Source organism: Glandiceps talaboti, chromosome 2 (assembly GCF_964340395.1).
Source record: "Glandiceps talaboti chromosome 2, keGlaTala1.1, whole genome shotgun sequence".
NCBI lineage: Eukaryota > Metazoa > Hemichordata > Enteropneusta > Spengelidae > Glandiceps > Glandiceps talaboti.
The window spans coordinates 28,122,537-28,136,105 of NC_135550.1; the positions used below are offsets into that span (position 1 = coordinate 28,122,537).

A 13,569-nucleotide genomic window follows, 5' to 3' on the forward strand; every position below is an offset into this window, starting at 1 on the left:
TAATGAACAGTACAGGATTAAGTCTTCTTATCTACTTAGTAATTACGAGGTGGCCTCTTGTTACCCTGTGATAAATTGATGCCCTCTACCTCTAGAGGGCGCCAAACCACACCGACCTTACCTAGTCTATATAAATACACATAAGAAATTTACAATAATTCAAGTACTGATGCTTGAAAGTATTTCTTTTTCGATTATTTTGGTTAGCAATGAGTTCAAAATTTGTAAATTATGTGATCCAATCTAGTTGAACACTGAGCGAACTTGAAGTCATATTATCTACATTTGATTTTACACATTTGGTGAAAGTGAATTTCTAAACACTGCATGTATTTAGTTTGCTCTCTGTTTCTTTCTGTATGGACAATATCCTTAATTATCACAGCCCAATACTTATGTGTGTCCAAGAAACTGTATACAGAGTATAAAAGGGAAATGTCCCTACCTGGATCAGGTACATGCCATGCTTTGAAATTACTTGATACTTTATTGAAAAATCCTAGATTGTGAGCATTGGTGGAGATTAATCTTGCTGGGAATTTACTTTCCACTCCACAAGTTTAAGAAACTGTGACAAGACAGAAAACATGAACCCCCTGCTATGAAATAAAGACATTCCAACTGTATCTCCAAGCCTGTTATTCAGGGAGGAAGGTACGTGTGGACTACTATGTAGCATTCAAAAGGGGATTGGATTCATGACTAGCCTGTATTCTCTGAACCTCCGAATACATATCTTGATCTGCTACTCAAACAATTGTATGCAGAGGACCACAATGGAAATACGTTTTATAAACTTCTGTGTTTCCCAATTCATTATAGTATTATTTTCAGTTTTATGTTTTCCATCATTGTTCTTCCTATATGTACTGAATATCAAGTGAATTAGCAGACATCAGTTACTGTGTTGTCTTTTCAACACAAATGTTAATTTCAGGACAATGATGCTGATGTTCCTCATAGATTTCCTCTGTTATGTTGATGAAAAGTTATAACTGAGTGATAGAAACAAAATTTGTCTAATTCTACCTGAAACTGGTAACACCCTTAATTTGATGTAAAATCACTTTTGAATCACCAATAATGCTTCTATAAACAATATAATTCATAGGTTTTTATATAGAATTGGGTAAATATTTCTACAATATCATCAATTTGTTTTTGCTAAAATCATCGTTATGCATTTTACTGGCTGAATGCTACAAGACATTCATACATCTATACAATATTAATATCTGTGTTGGTACTTAGCAGTTGACAAGATATTAACCTTATTGCTGAAAATTATTAATTTTGCGAATAATTCTTTATTATCAAATTTATCAACTAAAAATTCAATTCTTGTCAATCTTTACCTTGAATGAATACCATATTTTTGAGCATTAGGGCTTGACTCACTGAGATGATTGTTTTTGGACACAACAACAGCTATACCACAATGTGTGCACTCAAGTGCAGAGTCAGACAGACAGCAAGTCAGCCTGATGGACACACATCACTCTGTCACAGTATACAGTGTCTATTACTTACAGGACAATTAATCTGTTACCATATTTATAGAATTTGTTGAGAATTGTAGTACCATTAAACAAATTGTTGATTGTTATGCTCCCTTAATTTGATAAATGTCTTTCAAAAATTTAATTTCTCGTACGACATTAACTAAAGTGGAACTCTTTCACTTTCATAGTGTATTTAAGCACAAGCACAGCACCTGACCAGGTAAGGACCAGACCCAGTGGTTTCACATATTGGATCACTGCAGACAGCATTAATCAAAATTCCTTTGCATCACCTGAAATTAACTTCAGCATGCACACTTTAACTGAAAGTTTGCATTTGGATCAAACGCATTCTAAAATATATCACTAAAACATACATGTAGATGTATTATCATTCTACATTGTTAATGAAAAACACACCACAAGAAAGGAAATTTAAGTTCAATAGTGCTTATGCACTGAAATAAAAGTTAATACTGAAAGATCAACATACAGTAATAATGACAATGGTTGGGGATCTTGGGCAAAGACTGAACCCCGCTGTGGCTACTTAGCCCATTTATACACATGATTAAAATTATACATTATTTATAGTCCAAGTTTTTGATGAGTCTCAAAATAGATCAGGCAATTACTACTGTACAGTACTGATGAAGGCAGAATGAAACCCCATCTCCAGATGAAAATATTTCACCAGGGACTGTTTACAAATCATGTCTACAAAATACCATGGTGTGAATATATTATTTTGTACTTGACCTTCTAATAGTGGTTATCATTCTGGCTGTGTTCAGTCTTTATTTATCACTATGATGGCAGTATACATACTCCATAAAAATAATGTAAACAAAATGGCTGACTTTGGTGTGTGGAAAGTATACGAGAATGCAAAACTCTAGTAAAACAGACAATGGTTTCAAATAAGTTCAATGTATATATAATATGAGCTTATCCATGTAACATATTGTTTGAATTTTCATTTGTCAAAGTTCTGTATTATTTATGATAGGTCAATAACAAATAAGTGTATCTTGATAGCAGTCAAATGTTACATGAATATTTACAGAGAAATAAACTCTGCTTCCCCAAGTAGTATTCTGATATGATCACTGGTTACATATTCCAAATTTATTGCAAGCTGTGGCTACAATATGACATATCCACTTACAGTATATTATTAAATGATGCCATCAATATATTTTGAAACTTTTTGAAATATCTGTTACTATAGTGTCTTGTGATCTTGAATACTTGCCACATACATGGGAATTAGGCAACATTCTCCATCTTGAATTATCAAGTGTTTTTAACCATATGTACTTTAATTGGCAGCTACTTTCATGAATCAATAACTCCTTTTTGTATTTGTAGTATGCTGCCACCTGGCTAATATTGGCAGCAGTTAATGTCATATTGCCCAATAGAGTGGTGTAGCTTGCACCCATCTGGCTAAAAGTGGTGGCAATTGACACCACATACTGCCCAATAGAGTGATGTACTAGCATGCACCTATCTGGCTAATAGTGGTGACAGTTGACACCCCATACTGCCCAATAGATTGGTGTACTAGCATGCACCTATCTGGCTAATAGTGGTGACAGTTGACACCCCACCCCATACTGCTCAATAGAGTGATGTAGCATGCACTTACCTGGTAAATATACATATACATGAACAAATTTGATTCTAGAGTTTGCCAAATTAGAGATTATGTTATCACAAACCCCTTGATAAGTTAAGCTGAAATCACTGAACCATGTCAATAAAGCTGTATTTTGTTCAGTTTATACAATGCTCATACTAAATTCTTTGGTGCATAATGACTTTAAGATTGCCTGTCTGCAAGCCTCATAGTAAATGTAAAACATACAGTGTGATATTAGAAGTAACTTGATGTGGAAGGTGTCCAAGACAGACTTTTTAACTTTAGTTTGTAAGTTGTCTGGATATTGTAAAAGTGATTCAATTTTAAATTGGAACAAAGTATTTGAAAGTTGGGAACTTTGGACACTGTCAGCATTTTTTGTTCATTGACTCATGATTGAAATAAGAATAATTTGAGAGGAAGTACTCAATGTTTTAAATGTGATCAAAATTAAAATTCAAACCAATATATCAAATATTTACTTCATAGCACACAAGTAGCAAGATTTCTAATGCTTTTCACACATACCTGTATGCTACATCCCACCTTGGATTAACTAGGCAGACATTGTATAAACTACAACACACTGAAAATGAATCTATTTGAAATATTCAAAGTTTTTATGTTTTTACATATTTGTTTATTTATTTTTTTAATTCAATTTTTCACCATTATGATGAGACATATGACTGAAAAGTCTGTGTAAGTCCACTACAATGAAGTAAAACTACAATTTTGGAGACATGTCTAAAACTTAAAATGTGAATTCTGTGGCATTAAAACAGTAACAAACTAGGTCCCAAATCTCTTGTACCAGAATTGTATGATGACTATACAAACATTGGACATCACATTCCACCAATACTTGGAAGTTTTCTTAACATGAATCTCGCCTGTCAAGTTAAGCAGAAAAATGACTTTGTTAGTGAAACATCTCAGTATTTGCAGATTTCATAAAGATTATAAATTCAGTTCAACGACCTGTCAGGATGTAAATAAATTAAAGCAAAAGAACCTTGGAAGTTTGAAGTTTTTTTCACAACAGAAACACACTAAAAGACTGAGCAATTTATTCAAAATTTGAACTACTATAATTGCAAATTGTAAGAAGTTGAAACTGTTTGAATTAAAATGAAATTGACCTTGCATCCTTAACAATTATTGCTAACATGCAACTTCTATTTGCAGAAGACTTTAATAGTCCCTATGTGATTTGGGTAAAATTCAGTCTACAAACTTACATCATGTACCTGTGTCAGGAAACTCAAACTAAATAATGATTGACACTAACATTAAAGGCATGACTGCCTGTGCCTGGCACCCTATTTTGCATATGACTGACTGTATGTTTGGAGGTGGAGAACTTGTGATGATTCACTGGCAAGTATTGATGATGACGAATTGCTTTGAACAATTCCTGACAACCACCACAAGTAATATTTGCAAATTAGCTATGCAATTCACGAATATAAGCTTTTGATCAAATATTGCATCTCTTAGACTTAATTTGCATATCAAGGATGGTATTGTCAATTCTCCTTCCACTGGGTAGATACCACTAGGCCCCGAGGCATACCCTAATCCAATACCAAAACTAATCAGCCAAGTAGTTCTTGAGGTAAGTCCACTGACCAAAAATAACATTTATAATAATTTGCATATCAGCAATCCACTCACTTTCCCTTGAACAATGCAACAACTAGACACCAGAAGTAGCATCCAAATCAAATAGCAGTCCATTTTGTTTAGCTATAAGTTGTTTATACACATCTGCACAGACCCACACAGATATAAACTGACAAAAAGACACTTTATTTTTTTTATTCCTGTTTTCTATATATTTGGCCTAATAAAAAAAATTGTGTGGTTGTGATTACGCTCAATAGAATAGAATAGGTGGGGTAGGTAGATTTTTTATTTTATTTTATTAATTTTTTTCCTGTGTGAGTGTCTAGTTCAGGTTTTCCATTGTTTTCCAAATGGTCTCTGTGTTGTTTACTTCTTCCTATCAGATGTACAGCCATTACATTTATTTCTTGTGAGACTTCACAGTTTTTGTAATTTCATTATTTTTCTCTCGAATACATAAACAAGTGACCTATCGGTCAGAATAGCTATGCTGTTTTTTTCAGAAGTGTCTAGAAGTGGTTCTGCTGCTCAGCTCTTCCACCATGAAGTTTTGTTTTAGTAAAGTAACAAAGTGGTTAGTGGTTTCATATGATGACTCACACACACTATAGAACACATTTCACACTGAAAGTTGGTAAAATATTGTACTTTTATATTATAGTCACCATTTTACAAAAATTCTATTTTTACAAATAATTTTGCACATTAATAACCCAATCAATTTTTCTTGAACAAACTTATATCTGTTCATCCCAAGACACCTACACAACAAATATCGACTCAATTAGCTCAGTAGTTTTGGAGAAGAGAAGATTTTAAAGCATTTTTACCAACAATTCTATTTTTAGACCTAATTTGCATAGCAATGACCCAATCAACCTGTCTTGAACAAACTTACATCTGCTCATCAAATGAGGCCTACACAACAAATTTCAACTCAATTGGCCCTGTAGATTTGGAGAAGATTTATGAAGCATTGTTACCAAAATTTCTATTTTTAGAGCTAATTTGCATATTAATGACCCTGTCAATTTGTCTTGAACAAACTTATATCTGCTCATCCCTAGACACCCACACAACAAATTTCAACTCAATTGGCTCTGTAGTTTTGGAGAAGAAGATTTTTGAAACATTTTTACCAAACATTTCTATTTTAGACCTAATTTGCATATTTATGACCCGGCCAAATTCTCTTGAATGAAATCAGATCTTGGTATTTCAAGACACTTTGACACTAAATTTCAGCTCAATAGGCCCATTAGTTTTGGAGAAGGAGATTGAAATACAAAATATCAACATATCCCTAAAGCTCCGCTGACTATATTTGACAGCGGAGCTAAAAAAAAGTTTAGGGTCAGCAGTGAAAAGCTGGGTGGGGTTGGGTAACTAGAACCAAAAAATTATTTTTTTAGGCCTAATGAGTTTTGAATTTTAATACTACTTTTTCTAAAATCTCTGATAATAATTTCTTTTATCAGTCTCAGTTCAATGAACTCCAAGAAATGGCATTTGCATATCTCCTAGTTCTGTACATCAACATCTGCGCTGCATGTCTCTTCATGTGTTGTATACATAGCAAATTATTCACATGCATTGCTGGCTAAAGCAATTAATTGGCAATTAGGCATGCAATGTGGGCTACAAAGAATAAGAACAGATATAGCACATTGTGGGCATCAATTAGCATTTCTAAACTTGTACTCCTACCCATCACTCTCTATCACGCATCCACACTACTATAATAATAAGATCAGAGATGTGATGCTTTTGACTTTATCACACATTCTCTCATTTTAGCATATAGTCATTAGGAGCAATGTCAAGATACTACAGTAACTTTGGTTGATAAGTCTATATCAAACAGTAACTTATCCTGCTCAATTGCCAATATATGAACACTTGGCTTAAAAAAATATAATACCAGGTACATATTGCAGGGAAAGAATGTGCCGAAATAGGAAGACATTTCTTAGATATCTGCCACACTTGAAAATTATGTACTTCTTAAGTTTTCTGAGAAAAAATAGCACTTTAAATGATGCTTTTGTCAAATGGAACCAAATTTGGATCGGTGTCATTTGTCACTCAAATGCATTTTTTGTCGTCATGAATATCTGATGAAATAAAAAAAATTATGTCATACATAAAAAATTAAGACATAAATGTCACTAAGGTAATAAAGTGTAGCTCAATTCTAATCATGTCTAATGTACTGTACTGCACTGTACAGAAATTAATAAAGTTGCACACTGTTTCAGCAAGAAATTATGTATTTATTTACATATCTAATTACAGTTTGAATGTTAAATGACTACTCTGATCGACATGCCGGGGTTATCAATCAAATCTATGTTCTAGTAAAGTTAAAACTGTCTCTGTTGTTGGCAAAGTATATTAATACACTGCAGTTATTCATTACTGTATCTCTTTTCCAAATAAGCCATCTGCAAATTTTCATGCAAATGACAAATGAATGAATGTTAAAGGCTAAGATAAGGCTGTTTGTTGGTAGTGGATGGATGACTACCTTTATTACATGTAATAGATGTCAATGGATAAATTTACTACCTTTTTCTGTGATAGTGCCTTATAATATAATTAATATACTACACGACTCTATTAGGACAAATTGTGGCATCAGCAGTCTTTTAGGCCCTAGATGGCACCAGAAAGTGAAACCTTGACAATAACTGGGCACATTAAACCATATTTGTGTGTTATATATAAGTTTCAATGAAATGTAAAAAAGACCACAATTTTGATATACACTTTAGAGTGAGTGGGAAAGTAATTGCCAATTAAGATTAATTAGGGGACCACCTTGACATGTCAAAATGGTCACCTCTGCTGCATTAAGGTGAGATATCGAGATGACCGTCATAAAGAATGCCCAGGTAATTATTATGTGACAAAACAAGTATAGTGCAATAGCACACTAACAACACAAAGTTGTGTTATTTTTAATTCTTAGCTTGATTAGGATATTACACTTGAGTAGTCAAGTTAATTGACAGGCCAGCAGTGGCACTAGAATAAGTCTTACTATAGGATGGCTTCTAAGAAATGGTACACAATTTAGTTTCATCTCGTTGTGAAACAAAGTTATCAATATGCAAATGACTTTTGGGGATATCTCATTAAATTTAATAGGATTTAATTGACTTTGCAAGTAATGTTTACATATATGTATTCATATGGTATGTTGTAATGTTGTACAGACATGTACAGATGACATTTGATCTAAACTCTTTCCTTCAGTCAGAAACAAACTTTCAATGCAATAGTTCACAATACCCTTCTTTTATATGTAATAATGGATTGTTGGTATTATATATTTCATGAGAATCAATGCATGTCTTGCTTTGAATCTATGGAGAAAATCTCTTTACATAGACATTACCATCATGGTGGAGTAGTAAGTGCTAATAATGACATAATATGCAAATGACATCATTGTTATGCACTCAATTAAATCAATACTTCAACTAATTTTAAACTTAATAATGTATTTTAATTCAAACTTAATGTAGCAAAAGAGTTTTGAATAAAAATTTCAATCATTTTTATGGGCACTTACACTCACTCTAGACAGCGCATGACGACAAAGCACACAGGAATAAACATACACACAGAGTATACATATAGCTACTACCATGGGAATGACATGTTTGCCAATCTTGTATGGCAACAGATTATACAACATGTTCAACTATATACACCGGGGATACTTACTGAGTACAACTCTTTTTAACAATCTAGCCAAATTTGAATCTTAGTAGTTTTGGTAAAAAACTAATCTTCTTATACTGTAGAATAGTGAATAAACAAATTCTTGACAAAATATATTTCCTCCATTTTATTGTAGCATTCATATTAATCAAATTATCAATAATATTGGATTAGCTAACAGCCTATACATTAATTTTTACATAACACTACAAGAGCCTACATAAAGCTAATTAAACAAGTTTAGTATCAGTGAAATCACGACATAAACACATAATATTTATTTGAAAGTTATCTGTGGTAACTGTCTGGACATCTTACAGCAATATTGATGACAAGTCACCAGCTTTATACACTAGTTTGTATACCTGTATTTTTAATGGAAACAAATATCATTATATGATGTCGTTTCTGAAAAAAAAGAATGATTTTCAGTTAACACCATTAAGTTTCCTTAAAGAGGAAGTTTTAGTTATCTGTGTATTCATTTATTTTAGTAGTGTTGCATCTACAGTTTATTTAGTTTTAATAGTATGATGCGGTGGCAGTGTCAACAAACAAAGGAAAAAGACAACTATGTACCAGGCTTTAACTCTGGCTGAATGTTTCCATCTTGTTTGCCAGGCTTGGTAGTTTGGGAATGAGAGATTTGGTCTGGAGAACAAACAGCACGTACAGCACATGTTGAAAGAAAGAATAAAAAAGACAACGAGGGAGAATGTTAGTGTCCACCAAACAGATGCATCACACATAGGACAACATTAAGCAACATAGAACATAGATGATCAACAATAGATGCAAGGACTAGATAAAGAAAAGACACCTAACTACTCATCACAGATATAGAGAGAACAACTACATAGAACAGTATATCAGAATGTGTAACACTACAACTAACAGTCACAGCTGCAGACATTGGATTCTTGTCTTAAAACACTGCATTTTAATAGTCATGCCTACTCAACATGCAACACTTTATACAAAACACTAAACTTACAATAATATGTGTTACATGTGTCATGCAAGCTATGAATTTATCCATTATTATTTGAAATTGTGGGAAATATGAACTTAGTAGCTATGAATCAAATATTAATAAATGTAATTGAAATGCAAATAATTTTTTTGTTCATGGCAGTAACTGAAGGTTACAGGTCAAAGTGCAAAAGTGATGATGAAAGGGGATGGAAGAGAAAAAAGAAATAAAAGCTTCTAGTACATATCTTTGAGTGCATATTGGAGAAACAGAATAGTACCTTTCTCAACAGAATCTACGAAAAAAGCAAGGACAGAAAAGGAAACAATGTCACTAATCTTACACTGCTAGGAGAGCTTTCTACAGTTAGAACGAAAAAACTCAAGTTCAAATTAAATCTTATAAAGTTTAGGTTAGTCAAATATGGTCAGCCACATAACTGGGCATACTATATATAAATGCAGCTTAGTTTATGTTGTGATGTTATCATACAAACTTGCAGATTAGATTACATTAGTACGATTGTTACTACAATATTTGTTCACTTTCTGACAACTTTGAACTAATCTAGCATGATCAGAAAGTCTTACTACAATATAAATTCAAACTATGCACTACATACTTCACACACGTACACTCATATACATACTTCCTATACACACATGCATACACAAATATTCACTACTTTTACTCTTTAAAAGGTATAATAAACAGCATTGAACATACGCATGCATTTGGATTGTTATACACTTTTAACCAGCTCACCACTTAGCTATAGGTATTTAGCATAGTGTCTACCAGCAGCCCTGCAACAAAGCCATGCTTTCCCTATAACTACATTTTCAAATCTACTGAAATAAACAGCTGCTTAACAAAATCTCTTCATCTTGTATAGTCACAGAAAAAAAGAGTCTTTCCTCCAGAGAGAACATCTGGTTATTAAATGTCTAATTTGATATTAAAACACGCACCAATCTAATGACATATCATATGCTGTTGTCAATGGATTACATGTTATATACAACACGATATACTGAATAAATGATATAACCATAATAATCTATCTTGGGATGGTTGCAACAGTGCTTGACGTACATACTTTCTTCAATCTCTTCCTCTATAGATGGTTAGAGGAAAAAATGAGGGCTAGAGAAGCTACCACTTTTAAGATTCATAAACTTTAAGTTTAAATTAATTCCAAGTTTCAATCCTGTGTCATTATGATGACCACCAAATAAAACGTAATAGTGAGAACTAATTTTGGATATCTGTTTGTTTTCATCACGGTTTGAAAAAGATGATCAGCCTGGAGGAACATTACTGATACTATTCACCAAGATTTGAAATTTTGTCAATTCATCATCGTCATGTATCTGTGCATGTGCACTTAATTGGCATTGTTTCCTATCATTTCGTCTACAAACATTTTTACTTCTTGTTGTGAACTTTGACATATACTTTACAGTTGACAGACTGTTTCAACACCTAATTAGAAATTCAAAGCACCTCTCTACTAATAAAGACAGACATATCCATTTAGGTAATCATGCTTAATTGACGGACAGACTCTACCTAGCATACAACATTAACTTTAAAAAAAGGGATTTCTAGAGAGTGGAATGCAAAGAATGTCTGACATCAGCATTGCAATATCATCTTCATGGATTTAAACCCAACCACTTAGTCTGACCTTAGATTACCTACAAGTATGTATGCAGACATCCTTGCCATTACAAGTAGACTGATCAACATTAAAAATGCAGGTTGTAAAAAAGAAAGCCAGACTTTGAAGAACATATGCATGATCTATACAATAAAATATTTAAATTGTAGTGATTTGCAGTGTACCAATTAATGATGCATGGGAACAGCACCAATGTACAGTGGATGTAGTGTGGATTAGTACTTGGATGAACCTTTTAATTGCCTTTTAATATTGGTAAAGGATCACACTACGATTTGAATGCATAACTGATAGGCTAACTGTAGAATGTCAGCCACCCACACAGAAGATCCACACAAATTACATACACTCCTCCCACACACTCTAACTTTAATATGATATTCTGAATTACATCCAGTGCATTTCTCTGGATATAATAGCAAGGTCATACTCTGACATATATACATGCAGATAATCAGAAGCCAGCTTAGCGTTTTCTATTTTTCCAAAATTTGAAAAACCTGCAAGCTGTGACGCCATACATACCTTCTTCTTAGGGTTTAGTAGTTCTTTGTATTGGTCAGATCTTAAGTAGCGGTAATAACTATCACTCTTCATTAACTGAAAGATATGTTCCATTGCAGGATCGAATGTATACCTCCCTGGATCTTGCATATTTTCTTTTATGCTCTCAAGAACTTTGCAATCAATGTTAATGGGGCTGTGGGCTCCTGGCGAAAGATATTCACTACAATAGAAAATATAAAACATGCATTTTTAATGGACTATATGAGAAAGTTGTGAGAATTCACAATGCATAAATTATGTGATGACACGACAATTGTATAAGTAGCATGACTTTGCGATAATCTGAAGGTTAACGCACATCTCTTTATGTTTGGCGGACACTATTTTATCACTTCACATTTCCAAGAATTGTCACTATTAGTCCAGATACGATGAATTTTGGTCAAGGCATACATTCTGTGACTTGATTTTCTTGCATACACAAATATAAGTAACAGGTGATACATGGTCTCTGTCATTTTTGTTGATCTATACTATATGTTGACTTAAAAGATTTAAAATCAGAACAATCATAGTACATATCTTTCATTGAATATTGTCTCCTTAATATAGAGACATCTCTATCAGACACTGAAGGAATCTCCATGGTATTATTTGAGTTTAAGTCTTTTGACACTAATCTTATTTATTATTCATATTCACATACCTATGACATAATTTGTTTCACACTTTTCCAAATACCCCAAAAATAACATTTAATTTTGTGACAATTGCTATTAAAGGCAGTCAGTTTCTTTTTTCCAAAATCTCAATTTACACACGTATATTTTATCAGGCCTGAAGCAGTACTAAATCTGATGTTCCATTGTGCTAGGAATTGAAAAATTATACATCAGGACTTGATTTTTCATTTCTTTTTTTTTTAACTATGCATAACATTACATAGTTTGGGCAAAACATGTGAAATGTATACTGTTAGAGGTCTTTCTTTCATGCCAGTCTTGTCATATGAATTTCTAACAGTACAAACACTGTAATACTATATTTTAAAAGTCCAATACATGATACATATGCTCAGAACACTGCATCATGAAATTGGACCAAATCACACCAATTCTCATAGAACTATAAAACTGGTTACCAAATCAATACAGAGTATACTATAAAGTACTATTAAGCACATATAAGGCACTTATTAAGGGACACAAGTTGAGTTTAGTAAGTATTTGGGCATAGTTTTTGCGCCATATTTAAAAGGAACTTACAATATTGTACTAACTTTAATACTGAAGCATACTTAATCATCACTTACAATTCACTGAACTAAAACCTGGTATTTAGATATAACTAATAAATGATGCAATGACGTAATTTCTCATATGTATCAAAAAATGTTCAGGTAATCTCTACTATGCAATCAACTGTTCTAACAATGCCAGAAGTCAATTGTAATGTTAAAGAAGACATGCATTGATGTTAACATTACACTGGAATGTAGTTTTATTATTTTAAGTCTTGTCACTTGAGTATAAAAGCTTATAAACTCAGCTAGTGCTACTTTGTGCTTGGTTATACATTGCATCTGATTTGCACTAAACCAGCGACCAGCAATGATAAAAGATTACTGCACATCCCTCAGTGTAAACTGAAATTGTATAGTGAATGCACATTTTCAGGGGCCGCCCTGCAGTTATGGAACAGTCTACCAGTTAGAACTTTGTCACCCTTCCACTCTTGATAAATTTAGGAAAAAACATTATAAAGACAGGGGCATTTTAGACAACCCTACTTGGTTACTTGTTCTGCACCTTTGAACACTTGTAAAGGAGTCAGACTAACTGTTTTTGACTGACTGGCTGATTGATTGATAATTGGCATACAAATGTTTGCGTCATTAATA

At 33.0% G+C, this 13,569-nt stretch overlaps 1 protein-coding gene across 3 annotated transcripts in view; it reads right to left on the bottom strand.

Moving 5' to 3' along the window:
- Positions 1-3,832: 3,832 nt before the first annotated feature.
- Positions 3,833-13,569, bottom strand: part of LOC144453780 (regulator of G-protein signaling 7-like) — a 115,573-nt gene continuing 105,836 nt past the window's right edge. The window contains exons 13-16 of one of the 3 annotated variants that reach the window (XM_078145134.1): positions 11,688-11,889; positions 9,759-9,773; positions 9,085-9,156; positions 3,833-4,040 (exon numbers count right to left, since the gene is read on the bottom strand). In XM_078145134.1, coding sequence (XP_078001260.1) covers positions 9,091-9,156; positions 9,759-9,773; positions 11,688-11,889 — 283 coding nt within the window. In that variant the 3' untranslated portion in view covers positions 3,833-4,040; positions 9,085-9,090. The remainder of the gene's footprint in view (positions 4,041-9,084; positions 9,157-9,758; positions 9,774-11,687; positions 11,890-13,569) is intronic. The other 2 variants (XM_078145135.1, XM_078145136.1) reach the window with 2 other exon arrangements.